Source organism: Delphinus delphis, chromosome 13 (assembly GCF_949987515.2).
Source record: "Delphinus delphis chromosome 13, mDelDel1.2, whole genome shotgun sequence".
Lineage (NCBI taxonomy): Eukaryota > Metazoa > Chordata > Mammalia > Artiodactyla > Delphinidae > Delphinus > Delphinus delphis.
The window spans coordinates 9168702-9191915 of NC_082695.1; the positions used below are offsets into that span (position 1 = coordinate 9168702).

The 23214-nt window shown below is 45.6% G+C and overlaps 1 protein-coding gene across 7 annotated transcripts in view; it reads left to right on the top strand.

The window, feature by feature from the left end:
- The window catches only part of CUX2 (cut like homeobox 2), a 261050-nt gene that overhangs the window by 156349 nt on the left and 81487 nt on the right, over positions 1 to 23214 (top strand). For all 7 annotated transcript variants that reach the window (XM_060028044.1, XM_060028045.1, XM_060028047.1 and 4 more), the window contains exon 3: positions 2178 to 2225. In XM_060028044.1, the coding sequence (XP_059884027.1) occupies positions 2178 to 2225 (48 nt within the window). The remainder of the gene's footprint in view (positions 1 to 2177; positions 2226 to 23214) is intronic.

Below are 23214 nucleotides of genomic sequence, written 5' to 3' on the forward strand. Positions count from 1 at the left end.
CTCCTTGCCCCAGGCGACGTGGGAGCCCCCAGGTGATGAGGGAAATCCAGGCCAGGTTTTAAGCCTCGGAGTTCGGCTTACATAATTTTAATACTGCATAATTATGCAATTATGTAATTAGAAGGAATAAGTTTCCATTCCTATTATAGTCGCGCCTCTGAAAATTCTCATTTTTGGAACTAGCCTCTCCTGATGGGGGAGAGTCATGCCAAGACTTTATTTAAGAACATCATCTGGCTGGTGCCCAGCTCACCTCCTGCTGATGCCTTTGCTCAGTTTCCCCCAGGAGTTAAGCAGACAGGGCAGTGGGCTTCTAGAAATGGCTGGCATTGGCCCAAAATCCCACCCACCCCGCCGTGGGTCTCAGATTTGAATCCCCTAAATTCACTTGAGTGTGGGGTTGTGAACAGAGCCTGTTTGGGGAGTCTGTTGACCTGCATTGAAATCCCAACTGTGCCACTCACTTGCTTTGGGACCTTGAACAAGGCAGCCCCTCTCGGGGCCTCTGTGTCCCTTTCTGTAAATTCAGGGGACTGGAGATGGTTTTTGAGCCCCTTCCAACACCAACATTTCCTGAACCCAGACCAGAGGTTTCCTGTTGATGTGCTTTATTTGGTCTGTAAAGGTCTTTCAAATTTTACAGTAAGTTGTCAATGTTTAGCATCTCTGATTTCACCCCGAAGCTTGGATTTCCGATATCTTTTGAGACTGTTTGGTAGATCTGGCCACGCGGATGCTCCATGCCCAGTGGCAGTCACCAGAAACAGCCGAGCAGCTGCCGCTCACGTTACCAAGATGCTGTGCTCCCCTGAGATTTGCCATGGGACAGCCTGTCTCCCTCCTGTCCACTTCCTCCGGCCTCTGTGGGCATTTGAGTTTACAACCCACAATCGAGGTTTTCTTAAGTTTCGTTTTCTGCGCTCAGCCCGTGCACTCACGGTTCCTTATGATCAAATAAATCCACTAGGTTCACACGCACTCCCTACGTCCCTCCTGAAGATCCCCTGCATATATCAGTATATCAGTGGCTCTGAGAAGCCCTGGGGGCCACAAATCAGTGAGGAAAGCATAGCCAGGACCCAGAAGAAGGATTTTTTCCAGGGCCAGGAGCAACACAATCCTATTTCATAGTTAAGGGATTTTATTCTTCAGCTGAAATATGTATTCTTCAGCTCATCTCTTCCTTTCCTGTTTCTGTCTGCTACCCCCTCCCTCTCCATTCTCTCCAGCTCCCCTCAGCTCCTCCTCCCAAGGGGGTCTCTTGTGGGCCATAGAAGCCAGTGGTTAGGGGAGTCACCAGTGGGTCTCAGAGGAAACTGGAGCATTTATGGTTGGGATCTTGGTACCCTCGGTTCTAATCCCTCTTGCACGCTGGAGAGAACTCATGGGAGTCCACCAGGGATGCCCTTGTGGCTGGGAACCTCAAGTTCACTTGAGAAAGGCATGAAATTAGGGTCCAGAAAGAGGAGGCTGCCTTCTGAAGGCAGCCCAATGGCATAGAGTTGATCCAACATTTACAGAGCCCTTCTTCTGAGCTGGGTGCCATGGCAGGTGACCCCACCAAGCCCCCAGAAACCCCACCTTCTGGTGAGGAAGGAGCGACCGTGCAGAGTGGTGTTGCTAAAATGCCAAATGCAGTCTTTGCTGGAAGGGGCAGCTGGGTGGGGAAGCAGAAATGGCACCCTAGGGAGACATCTCCCGAGCAGCCTAAAGGACAGAGGTTTTCATGGAGGAGCTTTGGTGACATGGCCCTGCGTGTGGAGCCTTTCCAGCCCCTGATCCAAAAAATGTCCCATGACGGACCACCAGTCCCGCAGGGTACTTTGCATAAAAGAGCATTCCATGATCAAATCCATTTGGGAAATGCTACTTCCTCTCTCCCTCTTCCAGGAATTCTCATTGTGCATTATGTAAAAGGCTCCAAAAAGTCCTGCAGGGAAGAAACTTGATGTTGTGCTTGATGCGTCCTAGTCGGATCTGGCTTGGCACCGTGGTGTGTGTTTGTGTCTGTCTGTAGGTGTATTTATGAGGAACCCTTATGAAATCTCATGGAGTGCAGGTCCCACGGGACACGCTTGGGAAATACTGATTTGGGGGACAGCAATGAGCTGCAAACAGGGGCCATGGGGGTATCCCACTTGGCACCACGGTGAACTCTTCGCTGATCTCTTTTACAGGAAATCAGAGAGATGGTGGCTCCTGTATTAAAAAGCTTCCAAGCTGAGGTAAGACCCAAGGCCTGTGGCACGTCACAAAAATACTTCCCAGTTCCCTCTCCTGTCCCACCTGGAGTTGCCAGAGGATGCCAGCAGCAGAGAAACTTCTCTACCCCCATTGCAAACTGCCCCATGCCCTCCTGATCAGCCATGGTATCATGAGAAGAATGGGTTCTCGGTTCTGTTCGATGGGATTTCTGCCTGCTCTGAAATCCTCTCTACCACCCATCCTCTGAGGATATAAAATCTACACTTTTCACATCCTTTCCTGCCAACCCATCGGGCCCTAGTTCCTTTGGCAGCAGCTGAGCTGTCCTCAGCCAGTTGTTTCTCTTGCCGTCCTGGAGCCCTGGGATGGAGCTGAACCTCCTCTGTTTCTCCTCTTTGCTTGACTTTGTGACCAGGATTCTGAGAATGTCCACTTGTCTGGCTGGTGCAGGAGGTAGACTAGGAAAAGAATGGAATTACACTGAGTCAGGAGAGTGGAAGGGAGGGCCATTTCTCCAATGTTCTGTCTTCAGGGGGCTCTTCTCCGTCTTCCCCTGTATTCAGGCAGAACCCTGGAAGGATAGGCCCTTCTCAGAGCTCGCCAGTGGAGATGCATTTTAAGTCTGTCGTCTGCCAAGTGCCACATTACTTTAAATCTGTCTCTTCGGAACTGCGTAAGCGCATAAGGCAATATTAAAGTAAACAATAACTGGATTTACACAAATGTCGCTGATTTCCATATTTTTCATCCTTTCATTTTATTACTGAGTTGACTGATGCGCTTATTTATTTATAGGGCCATCCGGTATTGATTCATTTGGTTGTAAGGTGCCTGAGCTGGAAGGGGGTAGAAAAAAACCAGAAAGAAGACCAATAATGTTGGGAATGTGTCGTCATGGCTTTTATGTTTTTAAAAAAAGGCCCCCATCTGCCGCCAGCTCATGGTCCCCTGAGAAATACTCAGCACACAAGCCCTTTCAGGCAGCTGATCCCTCTGTCCAGCCCAAAGACAGGCAGTGAGTGTCTTGTGTAGAGCGTCACTTTCTCAGCCATTTCCCTTGCTTGGGTTGGTGTGGCAGAGCTTCTCTTAGCTACTTAGACCCTCAGTTTCTCTATATGTTAAAGTGGAATAAAGGCACTGCAGATCTTTTCATGTTCTTTTGAGGATTGACTGAAATATAATGAAAGGAAAGAGTTTAATGTAATTCCCGGTACATGGAGAGCTGCTAGGGAGTGAAGAGCACAGACTCTGGAGTCAACCTGGATTTGAATCCTGCCTCTGCCAGTTACTAGCTGTTTGACCTTAGGCAAGTTACTTGACCTCTCTCTGCCTCTGTGTCATACTCTATAAAATTGGATAATAATTATACCTACTTCATAGGGTTGTGATTGAGGAAGAACAAAGTCAATACTCATGGAGTGCTTAGGACATTACCTTGCATATTAGAAGTCTTATTATTTTATTATTCCTATTATCAGTCACCTTCAACACAGGTTTATTTGGCCTCCACTATGCCTGGGTTGGAATCTGCCTCTTTCCTAACTAGGTGTTCAAGGATTTTTACCCAAAAGAAGGGGGTTTTCTATCCCTATAGGAAGCAGGCATGACTTATGCCATCTTTCCAATAGGAGAAAGAGTTAAACATTAGATTTCGGCAGTGATCCAGGGAAGACCCAAGTGCAGCATGGTGGAAAGCACATGTGAATCAGACTCGTATGGGCCTGGCTTGAATTTCAGCCCTGCTGCTTATACGAGCTGTGTGACCTGGGAGAAGTTCCTCCACCTCTCGGAGCTGCAGCTTTCCTCCTCTCGTAAGTGAGGCTAACAGTAAGGATTCTAAGAACTAAGCAGGGTGGAGGCAGTCGACATGGTGTCTGGCACACAGTTGGTGCTCAGTAAGTGCAGGAGGAGAGAGTCTTAGTGGGGCCAAAATAGGCAAAGGTGAATTTTCATTTCCAAACCCATGTGGCATGTTGAATACACACCATTTTAATAGCCGGGGATCTTCAAGGAACTTCGTTAATTTTTTTAAGAGGTTTTCCGTCGTCCCTTTAATGTACCAAAAAGACTACATTTGTCTGGAGTTTTATTCCCGAAACCCCTGCTTTCTTCATGATCTATTGACTAATCCATTGCGGCCGCCATGTCCCTCCCAGCGCCTCAGGGGAGAAACACCGGCAAAGAAAGGTGTTAATAAAAAGCATCTCCTTCGTCCAGAACAAACTGCACACACATAGGCCGTTTATAATCCAAATTTGATTTTCATTTTAATTTTTTTAATGAGGGTTCATCCTTTATGCCGCTTCCCTCTTGCCAACCACCAGGCTCTAGGCTCAGAGCTGAGGATTCCCAAGTGGGCATTAATCACCTCCCAGGAATATTCCCTGAGGCAAACACCTTCCAGAGTCATATAAACTAACCCATAAAATGCCAAGGCTGAATATCGTGCCTGTCATTCCTTCTTCCCCAGTGTGGGCCTCTTGTTGAAATATAACATGTTCAAGTTCATTCCTTAATTTCACTCCACCAGCCCTGGTGAATACAGCATACGAGCATCCTTTTATCTTTTCATACTGTGTATGTGTGAGGGTCTTTTTTCCTTTTTCTTTCTTTCTTTCTTTCCTTCCTTCCTTCCTTCCTTCCTTTCTTCCTTCCTTTCTTTCTTTTTCATGCTGGTGGGAGGGGGGCGGAGAGGAAGTGAATTTGCCCTGCTGTGAATCAAGGAAGCTTTTCCTCTCCGCCTTGATTGCTTAAAGGACAGTCTTGATTCCCCCTGCTCAGGGAAACAAAGACAGCCAGAGAAGGTGGCTTAATGGAGACAGCTTGAAATGGCCAAAGTTTGAATATCCTTGCGCGCAGAGAAAAGAGCAAGACGAAAGCCCTGCTAATTACAAAAGTTGCTTTATGAAAGATAATTCAAAGCAATAATTTAGCAAACATAATCAAGTCGCACAGATGGGGTTGTTGATGGATGGATTGCAACATGCAATTAGCAGTTCTCGTAGTTACATATCATTAACCCTCCAAGCACAGAAATTATTTTCTCATTATTAGTTGAAAAGGTAAAATTAAGCTGACTAGACAGTAAAGGAACAAACTACAATTAATTACCTTCATTTATTACAGTCATTATTTTAAACTTATTTTTACTTGGAGAGAGAGACGAAAACATCTAAATTAAAAGTTTTCTTATGCTAAATCAGAGGTGAAACTTTTCTAAGGAGCGTGTGCAGTGGCCCAGCCAGAAGATGGCAAGGCCACTGCTGGGAAATTTTTTTTCCCTGCTTCCTTCCTCTTCCACCTTGAAGGGGATATGGCCTGCATGATGGAAAACCCTTTCCGTTGAGTTGGAACAGACACGTTCATCTGAGCCTGATTGAAACAGAGCAGTTTGGGAACCAAGGAGGCTGAAGTGTCCTCTGACCCCCAGGGGAGGCGGGAGAGTGTGGAGGTCAGATATCCAGGGTCTGTGTCCCACCCTGACACTGCTTATATGACTTTGGCAAGTGACTTCATGTCTCTGAGCCACTGTTTCCTCATCTGTAAATAGGGACAGCTCATCGGATTGCAAGAGGTTCAGTGAGATTCTCTGTTGATTGGCCAGCGAGTTATTTGTTCTCATTGTGGTGGGTGTGTTTGGTTCAGGCCTGAGAATGTTCTCTCCCTGTCCTCTTAGGATCAGAGGGGAGCTCGTGTGGCGTGACCACCTTTTAGGAGCTTAGAGACGGTACTAAGATGCCATCTAGGGCTTCCCTGGTGGCACAGTGTTTGAGAGTCCACCTGCCGACGCAGGGGACACGGGTTCGTGCCCCCATCCGGGAAGATCCCACATGCCGTGGAGCAGCTGGGCCCGTGAGCCATGGCCGCTGAGCCTGCGCGTCCGGAGCCTGTGCTCTGCAACAGGAGAGGCCACAACAGTGAGAGGCCCGCGTACTGCAAAAAAAAAAAAAAAAAGATGCTATTTACCAGGAGATAGATCAGATCATCGATTGAGTCCATGAAGTCATTTATTCACTCAACAAACATTTACTGAGTACCCAGAACCTGAAGTCATCATCGGCCTCCCCCACCATCTGCCCCAGCCCCAGACACTGAGGACTGCCTTCTTCTCCCTCACAGGCAGTCATGGGTGGGCAAGGGGGTTCTAACCCAGGACAAGATCCCCAGGGGTTTGTAGTCTCCATTCCTGAAGCTGAGCTGCCTGAGAAGGGCATGGGGGGCATCCTCACAGCTCAGATCACCTGAGACGGGCTCGGCCCTCCCTGCCCTGAGCCCCCGCCCAGCTCTGCATGCCGTGTCCTAATTTGGTCCCTGTGCTCCCCTCCTGTTCCACATCTGCCCACAGGACTCTTGCCCTTCCCTTTGAGCCAAAGTTTAATTACAGGATCTTTTATTTTTCTTTTTGCCTTTTAACATTGTTTGCTCTTCCAGCTGTCTTTGATGTCATAATTCTCTTACTCCCCAGATGACCCTTTCTCTGTCACTCCCAGCACTGTCATGACCTTTGTAAGTGGGACCCCCTTGGGGCCACAACAGACATTAGACACGTGCAGTCCTGACCAGCCTACAAGGCCAGGAAGAAATGGCCTCACTGACCAGCGGGACCCACCAGGAAAGATAAGCAGTGGGAACAAGCGTAGGCTTGGAGCCAGATTGGCGTGAGCTTGCATCTTAGCCTATCCACTTCCCAGCTGTGTGATCCTGGGCAAGTCACTTAACCTCTCTGGGCCTCAGCTTCCTTGGCTTTTAAATGGAGATAATAATAGTACCCACCTCATAAGGTCGATGAGAGGGTTAAATGAGTTGATACTTGAAAAGCCCCAAGAACAAAACCTAGCACATAGTGAGTGCTCCTTGAAGATTAGTCAGCACTCCTAGCTGATGAGCTGAAACTTGCCTCATCACATTTATTCCTCCCACAAGCCCAGTGAGGAAGCCTCTCCTCTCACCCATTCTCAGGTGAGGTAAATGAGGCTTAGCACCCAGCACATGGTGGTGGGTGGTAACTCAGGCTGGGACACCAGCCAGCAAAATTTATCGAGCATTTAGCAATGCCTGTCACACATCACCACCTCTCAGCAGCATGGCAAGGGAGGCACCACTGGTATTGTCCCCTCTTACAGGTGAGAAGTTGGGTTTCAGAGAGGTTAAGCTGTTTGCCTAAGCTCACACAGCTCTTCACCAGCAGAGCAGAGGGTGAAAGATGCAGATCTCAGCTTCGAGGGCTGAACAGAGCTCCTCAAGGAGCCTGTGGGGAACAGAAGGAGCTGAGAATATAGATTCTAGATTAAGGGCCTGAATTGGACACTTGCAGGTGGTTATGGTTGGGAAGGACCTCTGTTCAGCCAGATCTGTGCCTTTTAGATGTTTTTGCTGAGCTATCCAGGCAGAATCCACCAGGGAAGCCCAGCCCCTGCAGAGAGCTGGGATTCAAACCCAGGTCTGCATAGCCAGCCCAGGACTTGGCACATAGCAAGAGCTCAGTAAACAGGGTGTCACTTGCAAGATGCAGTTAGAAAGACTTCTGTCCACCCTTACTGTTCCCTGCTCGCACACCTGCACGTACACTCCCCACAGCCTCCTCTGATGACATAATAACTTTGGTGATGCAGGTCTCCTTGGCTCCCATAACCCAGTCTGGCTCCTCTGGCTTTGCCCTGCCCAGCTAGGGGTAAAACCCGAACATCCTTCTGAATTTAATTTTGAGAACCCACCAAAGCATCACTGAACCTGTCACGCCATATTACAACCAAATTAAGAACCAGCAGCAATCCTCTTTCATTTGGTATCATATACCTTATAAAATAAATTGTTAATGCTTTTTCCCCCCAGTTAAGCAGTTATTTGCAGTTGTTCTGGGTATTTCTCATTAGAAATAACATCATCTAAAGAACGATATTGATTGATTTTTTTAATCTTGGAATCATGGACGTGAACCACATATTTATATGACATTCCCTTTAACTAGAATTCTCATGCTTTATTTTTATATTATTGATCTTTTTGACACGAATTGCTTTTGGCCTTGTGCGAGTGTTGTAAGCTTTCTGCCTGCAGAGGAATGGGCCGGGCTGAGCTGGGAAGAGTGATCGCTCCAGCAGCATGGCGGTAACATTCCCACACATTTAACAGCAATTAGTCTCTGCTGATGCCGTGGTAGGCTTTCATGTATGAAAATTTACAAGCCTTTTAATGGACTGCATTATGGAATGCCATGCGGGGCCAGTCGGTAGGGAGATGAGGCCGCCAGGCGCGCATCCATCTCACGGCACTGTCAGCCGAGTGTCTCTCAACACTTGTGTCTGCCTGGGGGTAGTGGCGATCAAAGCAGACGCTACTGCAACAGCCAGCACGACACCAGCGTGGGACGAGTGGCCATTCGTGCAGTCACTCATGCATCCATTCAGTATATGTTTCTTGAGCACCTGCTGTGTGCCAGGCATGGTACTAGGTGCTGGGGCTAAGTGGTGAACATTATTGACTTGTGCTCAAGAAAAGGTTGAGCACCACTGTGTGCCAAGAAACATGCTAAGCACTGAGGATAACAGGGTGAACACAGATTATTCATCCGACTCCCGTGATGTGGAGTAGAAATGACATGAGCCTAGATCCACACAGACCTGGGTCCAATCCCAGCTCCGTCCTTTGCCAGCATTCTCGGTGAACCTTGGTTTCCCTGGCTGTAAACTGGGAATGGTAACAGTCCCTACCACGCAGGGAGGCTAGGAGGATTCACACAGGTAAAGAGCTCAATGCGACATAAACCTCCCAGAAATGGGATTGTTGCATCATGATTTAGTGTTGTTGCCCCTTCCCCTCCATCCAGCAACCCTAGAATACACATATACACTCCTGCTTCCCTTCCAATTCCACTGAGATCTTCACGCTCAGCAGCATTTATTTGGCACCTGCTGTATACCAGGGTGAGTACCAGGCTCCAGGGATGTGGCAGTGAGCAGCTCCAGATACCGTTGCTGTCCTCATGGCACTCACAGCCTTAATGAGAGAGACAGCTGGAAACATACCCCTCAGAGCCAATGAAAGTCACGGTTATGATTGAGTTTCACGTGGCCAGAATGTGGGATGGGAGAGATTCAACCAGCCCACCCATTCCCTCATTCAGAAACTGTTTCTTGCGCACACCCTGTGTGGGGCCCTGGGGATACAACAGGGAACAAGACAGACAGGGCCCCTGTCCCAGGGGCGCTCAGAACACAGTGAGAGACATGCCTATTTGCATCATGCACGTAAATTATGTGAAGGACAATATAGTGCAGTGGTTAGGAGCACGTCCCTCTTCTGCTGCTTATTAATTGTGTGACCTGGGGCAAATTATGTTTCTCTCTCTCTGCCTTGATTTCTTCATCCGTAAAATGGGACTCCTAACATCCCCTACTTCATAGTGTGAGAGTGGGGAGCAAATGAGGTAATAGGTGTAAAGGCTTAAAACAATGCCTGATGTAAGGAAAGCTGAGATCAGAGTCAGAGACTATCTTGGTTATCACAATGATTATGGTTTTGAAATCATCCCACACTGCATTAACTAATTATGGATGTGCTAAATGCTGCTGAAGCAAAATGCAGTTGCACCCGGGAAGACCCCAGGCTTATCTTCCTTTGTCCTAGCTCTGAGGCAGAGGACTGGACTGCTGGACCCACTGGGGTTGTTGCCCAGGGAGTAGGGGGGCCCTGAAGTGCCGTCCCCAAGCTTAGGTGCTGGAGAAAGAACCTTCCTGCTCATGGCATCCTCTATGAGGCGGACCCCTCAAGAGGCCCTCAGGCATCCAGTATCACAGTCATACCCTCCCTGTTTCCTGAGTGCCAGGAATAAGACCCAGAGAGGGTGAGAAACTCACCTGGGGTCACACAGCCAGGAGACGGAAGGGCCCTATGTTGTTTCAGACCCATGTAATCCCCTTACACAGAGTGGCTCCAATCAAGCAGCTGGTGAAGGAAGACAAAGGCAGTGGATTTGGGGTCTCGGAAAACCAGGTCCAAGCCCTACCACCACTCCCTAGCTGTGTTACCTTAGGCAAGTCGCTTTACCTCCAGCCTCAGTCTCCTGTTCTATAAAATGGGTTGTTGCAACACCCACCTTGTTTAATCCCTAGGGATGGGCGTGGAAAGCCCACATGGTCACCCAACTGAAAGGAAGCATCCTTTCTCTACCCCTTTGTTATTCAGAGAATGGTCCATGGGCCAGCAGCATCCACATCACCTGGAATCTTGGTAGAAATGCAGTCTCATTGCCCCCCGCCACCTCCCAGATCTCCTGAATCAGAATTTGCAGTTTAATAAGGTCCCCTGGTAAGTCAACTATACTTCAATTAAAAAAAAATCCCCCAGTAATTCGGTGATTTGTGATTCGCGTAGGCATTGAAGTTTAAGACGCTCAACCTGAGAGCCCTGGCTGCCCTGAGAGCTTTAAAAGATACGGAAATCCGGGTCCCACCGCAGAGTGGCTGGCATTCTTGGTCTGGCGTGAGCCTCAGGCATCAGGATGTTTAAAGCTTCTGCTGGTGATTCTGATGTTTGAGATGCTCTTGCCCTAGAAGCTCACCATCTAGTGGAGGAGCCAGACACATGGAAATAACCAGTGGTGTGCTGGTAAATGATGAGCAGCTGGCTATCTGGGGAGCCTTGACTTCCATGGTATAAATACTGCTGCCAGGGCCAATTTCAAGCTGCCAGCCTGAAGCTGAGAAGAGATGTGCAGTAGCATCTTACATAGCATTTCCACCACACAGACACAATAGCTATGCATAACCTCAAAGCACCGGGAGTAGTAATATATCACCAAATAATTAGGAATTGATGAGTATTGAATATGTATTTCCTCTTTCTTTCATTTTTTTTCGGTAAAATACACACAGCATTTACCCCCTTAACCATCTTTAACTGTAGAGTTCAGTGGCATCAAGTACCTTCACATTGCTGTGCAGCCATCACCACCGTCCATCTCCAGAACTTTTTTCATCTTCCCAAATTGAAACTCTGTTCCCATTAAACAGTAACTCCCCATTCCCCACCCCTGGCAACCACAATTCTACTTTCTGTCTCTGTGAATTTGACTCCAGGTACTTCATATAAGTGGAATCGTCTAGTATTTGTCTTTTTGTGACTGGCTTCTTTCACTCAGCAGAGTGTCCTCAAAATTCATCCGTGTTGTAGTACCATCATTTTTAATACAATTTATGTATTATAATTGTAGGTTTATATGATTTAAAATTTTAATTATGGCCATGTTTAACAACCAGCTTGCAAAACTCCTGAAAATTTAGCAGTCAGCTTTTGCAAGCTGCTGCAGGTCAGCCCCAGCACACCACCGGAAGTACAAGTGAGAACAGAGGTACAAAAGGCAGGCTTTAGGACAGGGGTCTGCAAACTATGGCCCTCGGGCCAAAGCCTATTTTTATAAAATTTTATTGGGACACAGCCATGCCCATTCATTCATATATTGTCCATGGTTGCTTTCCCACCACAGCAGAGAGCACAGAGCTGAGTAGTTGCAACAGAACCTGTATGACCTGCAAAGACAAAAATATTTATTATCTGGCCCTTTACAGAAAAAGCCTGCTCGCTCCTGCATTTAGGTGTACAGGGAGTGGGAGCGATCGACTCTTTTATTATTCATTCATTTATTCATTTGTTCACTCAGCCAGTATATACAGAGCACCTTCTGGGTGCCAGGCACTGTTCTAGGCACAGGAGCAAATAAGACAAAGTCCTTTCCCTTCCAGAGCTGACCTTCTGGGGGAAGACAGATGTAATTCAGACTCTTGCACAGCAAGTAAATATTTAATTATCAGGAATAGCATGCCAGGTAAACTGAACAGCCTGTGCAGATGCCCTGAGGGAGGATGGAAGTGAGAATTGCAGGGCTGAAAGCCTGGGAGAGTTGGCCAGAGTCAGTAGGCCCTCACCTGTGCCCAGACCTCTACCCACCCCTCCCATCTACCCTGCCAAGCACAGTATCACTTTGAGTCAGGCTTACCCTGGCACGCTGGCCCCCATTGCTTCCCCACCCTCAAGGGCCACCTCCTAAATTCTCTCCATCCACCTCCCTCCTGGCCTTGGAGCCCACAGTGTGACAGACAAAAGTCTCTTATTTATTTCCTCCACAAGGCTTATAAACTGCCCTCTAATAAAATCATTCTCAGCACAAGCACAAAATAATAACACTTAATTAAAATACATAAAGCCAAATATTAGTGGAGACCAGTGAAGATTAAGATCAACCAAATCCTATGTCCCAGTACTAAGCAGAGGCCTTGCCCTAATGGGAGGGGGTTTCCATTTCTTGAGCACCTACTGGGTACCACACTCAGGGCTGGTTATCTGACATCGGGGATATTCTAGAGAATCCTAAGGGGAAACGAATTCAGAGAGGTTGAGACACCAAGATCACATAACGGAGAAGTAGAGCTGGGATTTGAACCCAGTGTGTCTGCACAAGTCATAGTGGCTCATTCCTGTAGCAACAACATCTAACATAGTGGGAGTTTCTCATTCACATCACAGTCTAGTGCTGGTTAATGAGGCAGGGGAGCTCTGCTCCATGCAACCATTCAGGGATCCAGGCATCTTCTGTCTTCTGGCTCTGCCTTCACTGTATCCCAGAGTCTCTTTCACTTAGTCAGTACATGGGGAAGGTTCTCAAGGGACAGACCTGGAAGTGGCCACATCGTTTCCACCCACATTTCCTTGACCAGAACTCAATTATAAGGCCATGTCCAATTTCAAGGGAGGCTGGAGATATAGTCTAACGTGTGTGCCCAAGAGGGTAAAAAGAAAAAAAAAAAAACAGGGCTAAGAGAGCACATAACCCTGTCTGCTGCACTGTGGCCTCCCTGATGGATGAAGTAACGACCTCATTAGCTATTGGGGAATAGGATGAACTCTGGAAAACAGTAGGATTAGTACATTTTGGACAAAAGAGCAAGAAATGAATTTCAAGGGGTCTGTCAAGTCAAGGAGCAGCAAAACAAGAGCAAGGAAGAATTTTAACAATTTGGTGGGTGTTATAAAGCTCCTACTCTGTGTACTTCTTTGTGCTGGCCTGACTAAGGGAAGAAGTGAGCTCCGTCCAACAAGGAGGCCAAGCCACCCATTAGGAGCCCACACCCCTAAGAAAAACTAAGAAAAAAGCAAATGTAAAGTTGGAGCAACATGTCCCAGGTGTGCCAAAGAGAAAGTGATTACTTTGTAGGCAAGCAATCAGGGAAGACTTCCGAGAGGAGGTGAAGTCCCGGCTCAGGTTAGGAAGACTTGGGCAGGATGGAACACAGAGAACAAGGTGTGGTGGTAAGAGCACAAGCTGCCTTATCAGGCAGACCTGGGTTTGTGTCCCAGTTTGACCACTGGCTGGGTGATCTTAGGCAAGTCACTTCCCCTCTTTCTGAGCCTGTTTCCTCATCAGTAATGTGGTACCTAGTGATCAGGCTAATTGTGAGGATTAAATGAGATGGTCGTGTCTGGAGTGCTTAGCTCAATGCATAGCACACAGAAGGCTTAAAATGAGTACCCCAGTGGCTGTTTGGTGAGAAGTGCCACATATCTGAAGCTATGATATGTAGGGAGGCGGGGGAGAGGAAGAGGCTAAGAAACACACTTGGGCAGGACAAGGGGGCCTTGAATGCTGAGTTAAGTCTGCACTTCGTCTTGTGGGTAGACAAGGTGCCCAGGAGTCTTTATTGATTATGAAACAGCATGACCAGAAGGCTTTTCTAGAAAGACCCCTTTGGAGGTAAGTGGGGTGGGAGGGGGTTGACTCAGAAGTCAGGATTTGGAGCACTTGAGACATGTAGCAGTAATGATGTCCTGGCCTGAGGTAGAGGAGTGGCAAAGAGAGGGCTGGTTTGAAAGAGTTTGGAAGTGGGGGGGCCAGGCCTTCACGTGGCTGATGGAGATAGAAGGCCTGGGTATCAGGCTCCGGAGGTCAGTGGGGCATGGCACCATTAGCAGAAGAGGAGGAGGCAGAACTGGTGTCAGGAAGACAAGCCCAGTTGGTTTAGACACCCAGGCTCTAGGAGCCAGGGAGGCCTGGGCTCAACCCCAGCTCTGCCTCTTACCTGCTGTGTGACCTTGAGCAGGTCACATGACATCATCTCCCCCATCTGTAAAATGGGGATAATATTTGTCCCTCCCTAATAGGGCTCTTGTTGGAGGACTCCATGAGATTATGCCTGGCACATAATAGGTGCTCAGGAAATGGTCCTTCTTATCACCATCCTTTTTCCTGTTGAGTCAGACCCAAAACTGGGTTAAGAAAGGGCTGATGATGAACCAGCAGATTCCTCGGATACTCTGCAGACTGTGAGAATGCTATTACTAGTAACAACCCACAGCAGCAGCCAAACCCTCCTGTGTGTTCAGTGTATGCTGTGTGCTCAACATTCTTCTAAGTCCTCCACACATACTTTTTTTTCTTTTAACATCTTTATTGGACTATAATTGCTTTACAATGTTGTGTTAGTTTCTGCTGTATAACAAAGTGAATCAGTTATATGTATGCATATATCCCCATATCCCCTCCCTCTCGCATCTCCCTCCCACCCTCCCCATCCCACCCCTCTAGGTGGTTACAAAGAACGGAGCTGATCTCTCTGTGCTATGCAGCTGCTTCCCACTACCTGTTTTACATTTGGTAGTGTATATATGTCAGTGCTACTCTCTCACTCCGTCCCAGCTTAACCTTCCCCCTCCCCGTGTCCTCAAGTCCATTCTCTATGTCTGCATCTTTTTTCCTGTCGTGCCCCTAGGTTCATCAGAACCATTTTTTTTTTTACATTCCATATATATGTGTTAGCATACGGTATTTGTTTTTCTCTTTCTGACTTACTTCACTCTGTATGACGGACTCTAGGTCCATCCACCTCACTACAAATAACTTAGTTTCATTTCTTTTTATGGCCGAGTAATATTACATTGTATATATGTGTCACATCTTTATCCATTCATCTCTCAGTGGACACTTACGAAGCTTCCATGTCCTGGCTATTGTAAATAGCGCTGCAATGAACACTGTGGTATATGTCTCTTTTTGAATTATGGTTTTCTCAGGGTATATGCCATGTAGTGGGATTGCTGGGTCATATGGTAGTTCTATTTTTAGTTTTTTAAGGAACCTCCATACAGTTCTCCATCGTGGCTGTATCAATTTACATTCCCATCAACAGTGCAAGAGGGTTCTCTTTTCTCCACACCCTCTCCAGCATTTATTGTTTGTAGATTTTTTGATGATGGCCATTCTGACCAGTGTAAGGTGATAACTCATTGTGGTTTTGATTTGCATTTCTCTAATGATTAGTGATGTTGAGCATCCTTTCATGTGTTTGTTGGCAGTCTGTATATCTTCTTTGGAGAAATGTCTATTTAGGTCTTCCGCCCATTTTTGGATTGGGTTCTTTGTTTTTTGATATGTGCTGCTGTATATTTTGGAGATTAATCCTTTGTCAGTTGCTTCATTTGCAAATATTTTCTCCCATTCTGAGGGTTGTCTTTTTGTCTTGTTTATGGTTTCCTTTGCTGTGCAAAAGCTTTTAAGTTTAATTAGGTCCCGTTTGTTTATTTTTGGTTTTATTTCCATTTCTCTAGGAGGTGGGTCAAAAAGGATCTTGCTGTGATTTATGTCATAGAGTGTTCTGCCTTTGTTTTCTTCTAAGAGTTTTATAGTGTCTGGCGTTACATTTAGGTCTTTAATCCATTTTGAGTTTATTTTTGTGTATGGTGTTAGGGAGTGTTTTAATTTCCTTCTTTTACATGTAGCTGTCCAGTTTTCCCAGCACCACTTATTGAAGAGGCTGTCTTTTCTCCACTGTATATTCTTGCCTCCTTTATCAAAGATAAGGTGACCATATGTACGTGGGTTTATCTCTAGGCTTTCTATCCTGTTCCATTAATCTATATTTCTGTTTTTGTGGCAGTACCATACTGTCTTGATTTCTGTAGCTTTATAGTATAATCTGAAGTCAGGGAGCCTGATTCCTCCAGCTCCGTTTTTCTTTCTCAAGATTTGGCTACTCAGGGTCTTTTGTGTTTCCATACAAATTGTAAATTTTTTTGTTCTAGTTCTGTGAAAAATGCCATTGGTAGCTTGATAGGGATTGCATTGAATCTGTAGATTGCTTTGGGTAGTATAGTCATTTTCACAATGTTGATTCTTCCAATCCAAGAACATGGTATATCTCTCCATCTGTTTGTATCGTCTTTAATTTCTTTCATCAGTGTCTTATAGTTTTCTGCATACAGGTTTTTTGTCTCCTTAGGAAGGTTTATTCCTAGATTTTTTATTCTTTTTGTTGCAGTGTTAAATGGGATTGTTTCCTTAAGTTCTCTTTCAGATTTTTCATTAGTGCATAGGAATGCAAGAGATCTCTGTGCATTAATTATGTATCCTGAAACTTAACCAAATTCATGGATCAGCTCTAGTAGATTTCTGATAGCATATTTAGGATTCTCTATGTATAGTATCATGTCATCTGCAAACAGTGACAGTTTTACTTCTCCTTTTCTGGTTTGGATTCCTTTTATTTCTTTTTCTTCTCTGATTGCTGTGGCTAAAACTTCCAAAACTATGTTGAATAATAGCAGCAACCTTGTCTTGTTCCTGATCTTAAAGGAAATGGTTTCAGTTTTTCACCATTGAGAATGATGTTGGCTGTGGGTTTGTCATATATGGCATTCCTTATGTTGAGGTAGGTTCTCTCTATGCCTACTTTCTGGAGAGTTTGTATCATAAATGGGTGTTGAATTTTGTCAAAAGCTTTTTCTGCATCTATTGAGATTATCATATGGCTTTTATCCTTCAGTCTGTTAATGTGGTGTACCACATTGATGATTTCTGTATATTGAAGAATCCTTGCATCCCTGGGATAATCCCCACATGATCATCCTTTTAATATGCTGTTGGATTCTGTCTGCTAATATTTTGTTGAGGATTTTTGCATCTATGTTCATCAGTGATATTGGCCTGTAGTTTTCTTTTTTTTGTGGCATCTTTGTTTGGTTTTGGTATCAGGGTGATGGTAGCCTTGTAGAATGAGTTTGGGAGTGTTTCTCCCTCTGCTATATTTTGGAAGAGTTTGAGAAGGATAGGTGTTAGCTCTTCTCTAAATGTTTGATAGAATTCACCTGTGAAGCCATCTGGTCCTGGACTTTTGTTTGTTGGAAGATTTTTAATCACAGTTTCAATTTCAGTGCCTGTGATTGGTCTGTTCATATTTTCTATTTCTTCCTGGTTCAGTCTTGGAAGGTTGTGCTTTTCTAAGAATTTGTCCATTTCTTCCAGGTTGTCCATTTCACTGGCATGTAGTTGCTTGTAGTAGTCTCTCATGATCCTTTGTATTTCTGCAGTGTCAGTTGTTACTTCTTTTTCATTTCTAATTCTGTTGATTTGTCTTCTCCCTTTTCTTCTTGATGAGTCTGGCTAATGGTTTATCAATTTTGTTTATCTTCTCAAAGAACCAGCTTTTAGTTTTATTGATCTTTGCTATTGTTTCCTTCATTTCTTTTTCATTTATTTCTGGTCTGATCTTTATAATTTCTTTCCTTCAGCTAACTTGGGGGTTTTTTTGGTTCTTCTTTCTCTAATCGTTTCAGGTGTAAGCTTAGGTTGTTTATTTGAGGGGTTTTTTTGTTTCTTGAGGTAGGATTGTATTGCTATAAACTTCCCTCTTAGAACTGCTTTTGCTGCATCATATAGGTTTTGGATCTTCATGTTTTCATTGTCATTTGTTTCTGTGTATTTTTTAATTTCCTCTTTGATTTCTTCAGTGATCTCTTGGTTCTTTAGTAGCGTATTGTTTAGCCTGCATGTGTTTGTATTTTTTACAGTTTTTTTCCTGTAATTGATATCTAGTCTTATAGCATTGTGGTCAGAAAAGATAATTGATACAATTTTAATTTTCTTAAATTTACCAAGGCTTGATTTATGACCCAAGGTATGATCTATCCTGGAGAATATTCCATGAGCACTTGAGAAGAAAGTGTATTCTGTTGTTTTTGGATGGAATGTCCTATAAATATCAATTAAGTCTATCTGGTCTAATGCATCTTTTAAAGCTTGTGTTTCCTTATTTATTTTCATTGTGGATGATCTGTCCATTGGTGAAAGTAGGGTGTTAAAGTCCCCTACTATTATCATATTACTGTCAATTTCCCCTTTTATGGCTGTTAGCATTTGCCTTATGTATTGAGGTGCTCCTATGTTGGGTGCATAAATATTTACAATTGTTATATCTTCTTCTTGGATTGAGCCCTTGATCATTATGGAGTGTCCTTCTTTGTCTCTTGTAATAGCCTTTATTTTAAAGTCTATTTTGTGTGATATGAGAATTGCTACTCCAGCTTTCTTTTGATTTCCTTTTGCATGGAATATCTTTTCCCACCCCCTCACTTTGAGTCTGTATGTGTCCCTAGGTCTGAAGTGGGTCTCTTGTAGACAGCATATTTAGGGGTCTTGTTTTTGTATCCATTCAGCCAATCTGTGTCTTTTGGTTGGAGCATTTAATCCATTTACATTTAAGGTAATTATCTATATGTATGTTCCTGTTATGATTTTTTTAATTGTTTTGGGTTTGTTATTGTAGGTCTTTTCCTTCTCTTGTGTTTCCTGCCTAGAGAGTTCCTTTAGCATTTGTTGTAAAGCCGGTTTGATGGTGCTGAATTCTCTTAACTTTTGCTTATCTTTAAAGGATTTAATTTCTCTGTTGAATCTGAATGAGATCCTTGCTGGGTAGAGTAATCTTCGTTGTAGGTTTTTCCTTTTCATCACTTTAAGTATGTCCTGCCACTCCCTTCTGGCTTGCAGAGTTTCTGCTGAAAGATCAGCTGTTAACCTTACGGGGTTTCCCTTGTATGTTATTTGTTGCTTTTCCCTTGCTGCTTTTAATATTTTTTCCTTGAATTTAATTTTTGATACTTTGATTCATATGTCTTGGTGTGTTTCTCCTTGGACTTATCCTGTATGGGACTCTCTGCGCTTCCTGGACTTGACTATTTCCTTTCCCGTGTTAGGGAAGTTTTCAACTATGATCTCTTCAAATATTTTCTCAGACCCTTTCTTTTCTTTTCTTCTTCTGGGACCCCTATAATTCGAATGTTGATGTGTTTAATGTTGTCCCAGAAGTCTCTGAGACTGTCCTCAATTCTTTTTATTCTTTATTCTGCTCTGAGGCAGTTATGTCCACTATTTTATCTTCCAGGTCACTTATCCGTTCTTCTGCCTCAGTTATTCTGCTATTGATTCCTTCTAGAGTATTTTTAATTTCATTTATTGTGTTGTTCATCATTGTTTGTTTGCTCTTTAGTTCTTCTACATCCTTGTTAAATGTTTCTTGTATTTTCTCCATTCTATTTACAAGATTTTGGATCATCTTTACTATCATTACTCTGCATTCTTTTTCAGGTAGACTGCCTATTTCCTCTTCATTTGTTTGGTCTGGTGGGTTTTCACCTTGCTCCTTCATCTGCTGTGTATTCCTCTGCTTTCTCATTTTGTTTAACTTACTGTGTTTGGGGTCTCCTTTTCTCAGGCTGCAGGTTAATAGTTCCCATTGTTTTTGGTGTCTGCCCCCAGTGGGTGAGTTTGGATCAGTGGCTTGTGTAGGCTTCCTGGTGGAGGGGACTGGTGCCTATGTTCTGATGGGTTGGGCTGCATCTTGTCCTTCTGGTGGTCAGGGCCATGTCCGGTGGTGTGTTTTGGAGAGTCTGTGAACTTAGTTTGACTTTAGGCAGCCTCTCTGCTAATGAGTGGGGTTGTGTTCCTGTCTTGCTATCTGTTTGGCACGGGACGTCCAGCATTGGAGCTTGCTGGCTGTTGGGTGGAGCTGGGTCTTAGTGCTGAGACAAACATCTCTGGGAGAGCCCTCGCCGATTGATATTATGTGGGCCTGGGAATTTCTGGTGGTCCAATGTGCTGGACTCAGCTCTCCCACCTCGGAGGCTGAGGCCTAACAGCTGGCTGGAGCACAAAGACCCTGCCAGCCACACCGCTCAGAAGAAAAGGAAGAAAGAAAGAAAAAAACCGAACCCTAGGACAAATAGTAAAAGCAAACCTATACAAAATCACACAAAGAAGCATACACATACACACAAAAAAAGAAAAAGGAGAAGAAAAATATGTGTGTGTGTGTGTGTGTGTGTGTGTGTGTGTGTGTGTGTGTGTGTATATATATATATATATATATACATACATAAAGGAAGAGAGCAACCAAACCAATTAACAAATCCACCAATGATAATAAGCACTAAATACTCAACTAAGATAAACATAAAACCAGAATCAAATTAGATGCAGAAAGCAAACCCCAAGTCTACAGTCGCCCCCTAAGTCCACCACCTCAATTTTGGGAACATTCATTGTCTATTCAGGTATTCTTCAGATGCAGGGTTTATCAAGTTGATTGTGGGGATTTAATCCGCTGCTCCTGAGGCTGCACAGAGAAATTTCCCTTCCTCTTCTTTGTTCACACAGCTCCTAGGGTTCAGCCTTGGTTTTGGCCCCCTCTCTGTGTGTAGGCCACCCTCAGGAGTCTGTTACCCACCCAGACAAGAGGGGGTTAAAGCAGCAGCTGATTAGGGGTCTCTTGCCCACTCAGGCAAGGAGGAGGAAGGGGTACAGTAGTCATAACTGGAATGTGGGCTGAGCCTGAGGCGGCAGAGGCCAGCGTGATGTTGCAACAGCCTGAGGCATGCCGTGTGTTCTCCCTCAGAAGTTGTCCCTGGATCACGGGACCCTGGCAGTGGTGGGCTGCACAGGCTCCCGGGGGTGTGTGGATAGTGACCTGTGCTTGCAGACAGGATTCTTGGTGGCAGCGGCAGCAGTGTTAGCAGTTCATGCCCGTCTCTGGGGTCTGAGCTGATAGCCGTGGCTCACGCCTGTTTCTGGAACTTGTTTAGGCGGTGTTCTGCCTTCTGTGGGCACACTGGGAAGGAATCCCCTCTTCTCTCGCACTCCGAAACAAAGGTCTCTTGCTTCTCTGGCAGGTCCAGACGTTTTCCCCAAACTCCCTCCGGGCTAGCTGTAGCGAACTAGCCCCCTTCAGGCTGTGTTCTCGAAGCCAACCCCAGTCCTCTCCCTAGGGTATGACCTCCGAAGCCGGAGCCTCAGCTCCCAGCCCCCACCCGCCCCGGCGGGTGAGCAGACAAGCCTCTCAGGCTGGTGAGTGCCGGTCGGCACCGATCCTCTGTGCGGGAATCTCTCTGCTTTGCCCTCCGCACCCCTGTTGCTGCGCTCTCCTCCGTGGCTCCGAAGCTTCGCCCCCACCCACCCCCTGTCCTTGTCAGTGAAGGAGCTTCCTAGTGTGTGGAAACTTTTCCTCCTTCACGACTCCCTCCCAGAGGTGTGGGTCCTGTCCCTATTCTCTTGCCTCTGTTTTTTCTTTTTTCTTTTGCCCTACCCAAGTACGTGGGGATTTTCTTGCCTTTTGGGAAGTCTGAGGTGTTCTGCCAGCATTCAGTAGGTGTTCTGTAGGAGTTGTTCCACATGTAGATGTATTTTTGATGTATTTGTGGGGAGGAAGGTGATCTCTACATCTTACTCCTCCGCCATCTTGAAGGTCTCGCCCATACTAACTTTTAAAATCATTGCTGCAACCCTCTGGGATAGGACTTATAGTTATGCCTATTGTAGAAATAAGCAAACTGAGGCATGGAGGTCGGACAGCTAGGAGGTGGTGTGAACAGCCCAGGAGCTTCGGTTTATGCAGATCCGATCTGCCTGGGAGGTAAAGACGTCTACTTTGGGCCCCAGGGGTGCCAGGTCCAGCTCTTAATCCCATGACCTGGGGTGAGACAGGGAGAGAGAGAGGGTCGTGAAGAAAACAAAGGACCAGAGGTTGTGGCCTGGTTGGCACTGGTTCAAGAGAAATGCCCAAAAGATTTTATTGTTTTATGTTCTGCGTAATTGTGAGACCTGGATTCAAATTTTGGATCTGAACTAGTAGCTTCAAGTTAAAAAATGATTTTTTAAATCTCTCTGCTTTAGGCTTTTTTTTTTCCTATAACAATTGCAAAAATAATTGTCAAAAAAATTGCCTCCTAAGAACAGCAAAAACTTTCTAGCATCCAGTGTGAAGAAGGGTCATTGTGTCCATACCCACCTCCTGATAATTTGATCCCAATTTATCCTCAGCAGAGCTGTTGTGCTGGCCTTCTGAGCCTTTGCACATTCTGTTCGCATCTCTCAAAATGCTTTTCCTTCATAAGTCCCCTGAAAAATCCCTGCTTGTCTCTCAAGTCTCCAGCCAAATATTGATCCTCTAGGTCCCTATCCTCACACCTGTGCCTCCTGGATTATGGGCCTCTCTGCCCTCTGAACCACACTCCCAGCGGGTGGGCATGGGCTGTTGACATCTCTGCCTCTCCTAAAAATGACTCAGGCATCACAGAATCCAGCCCTCTTGTTTTCCAGATTAGTTTATCCAGCCCTCTCTGCCGGCAGCCTGGGTGAGCTCTTCAGAAGACAGACAACACACAGCTTGGCTCCCTGTGTATAACCCTCCAGTAACGTCTACCACTACCTGGAGTGAAATCCACACCCCTGACCACCAGCTACGAGGCCCTCTGCCTTCAATCTCTCACCTTGTTCCCCTTCTTCTTTGCATCCTTTATGCTCTTCTTTGGAAGTACACTCACCCACACCTCAGGGCCTTTGTACCTGCTCTTCCCTCTTCTTGAGGCTGCTTCTCCCCCTGTTTTGTCCACTTAATGCAGAGGTTCTCAACCTTGGCACTATTGACATTTTGGACTGGATAATTCTTTGTTGTGGGGAGCTGTTCTGTGTGTTCAGTAGTATTCCTGGCCTCCACCCACTAGATGCCAGTAGCACCTCTCTCCTCAGTGGGAGAGCCATCAATGGCTCCAGACAGTGTCCCCCTGAGAACCACTGACCTAATGCCTACATGTCTTTCAGATTGCTGTTCAAATGTCACTTCCTCAGGAAAACCTTTGTGGGCCCCCCACAGATTTAATCAAGCTTTCCTGTTACATATGCTTATAGGAGCCTTC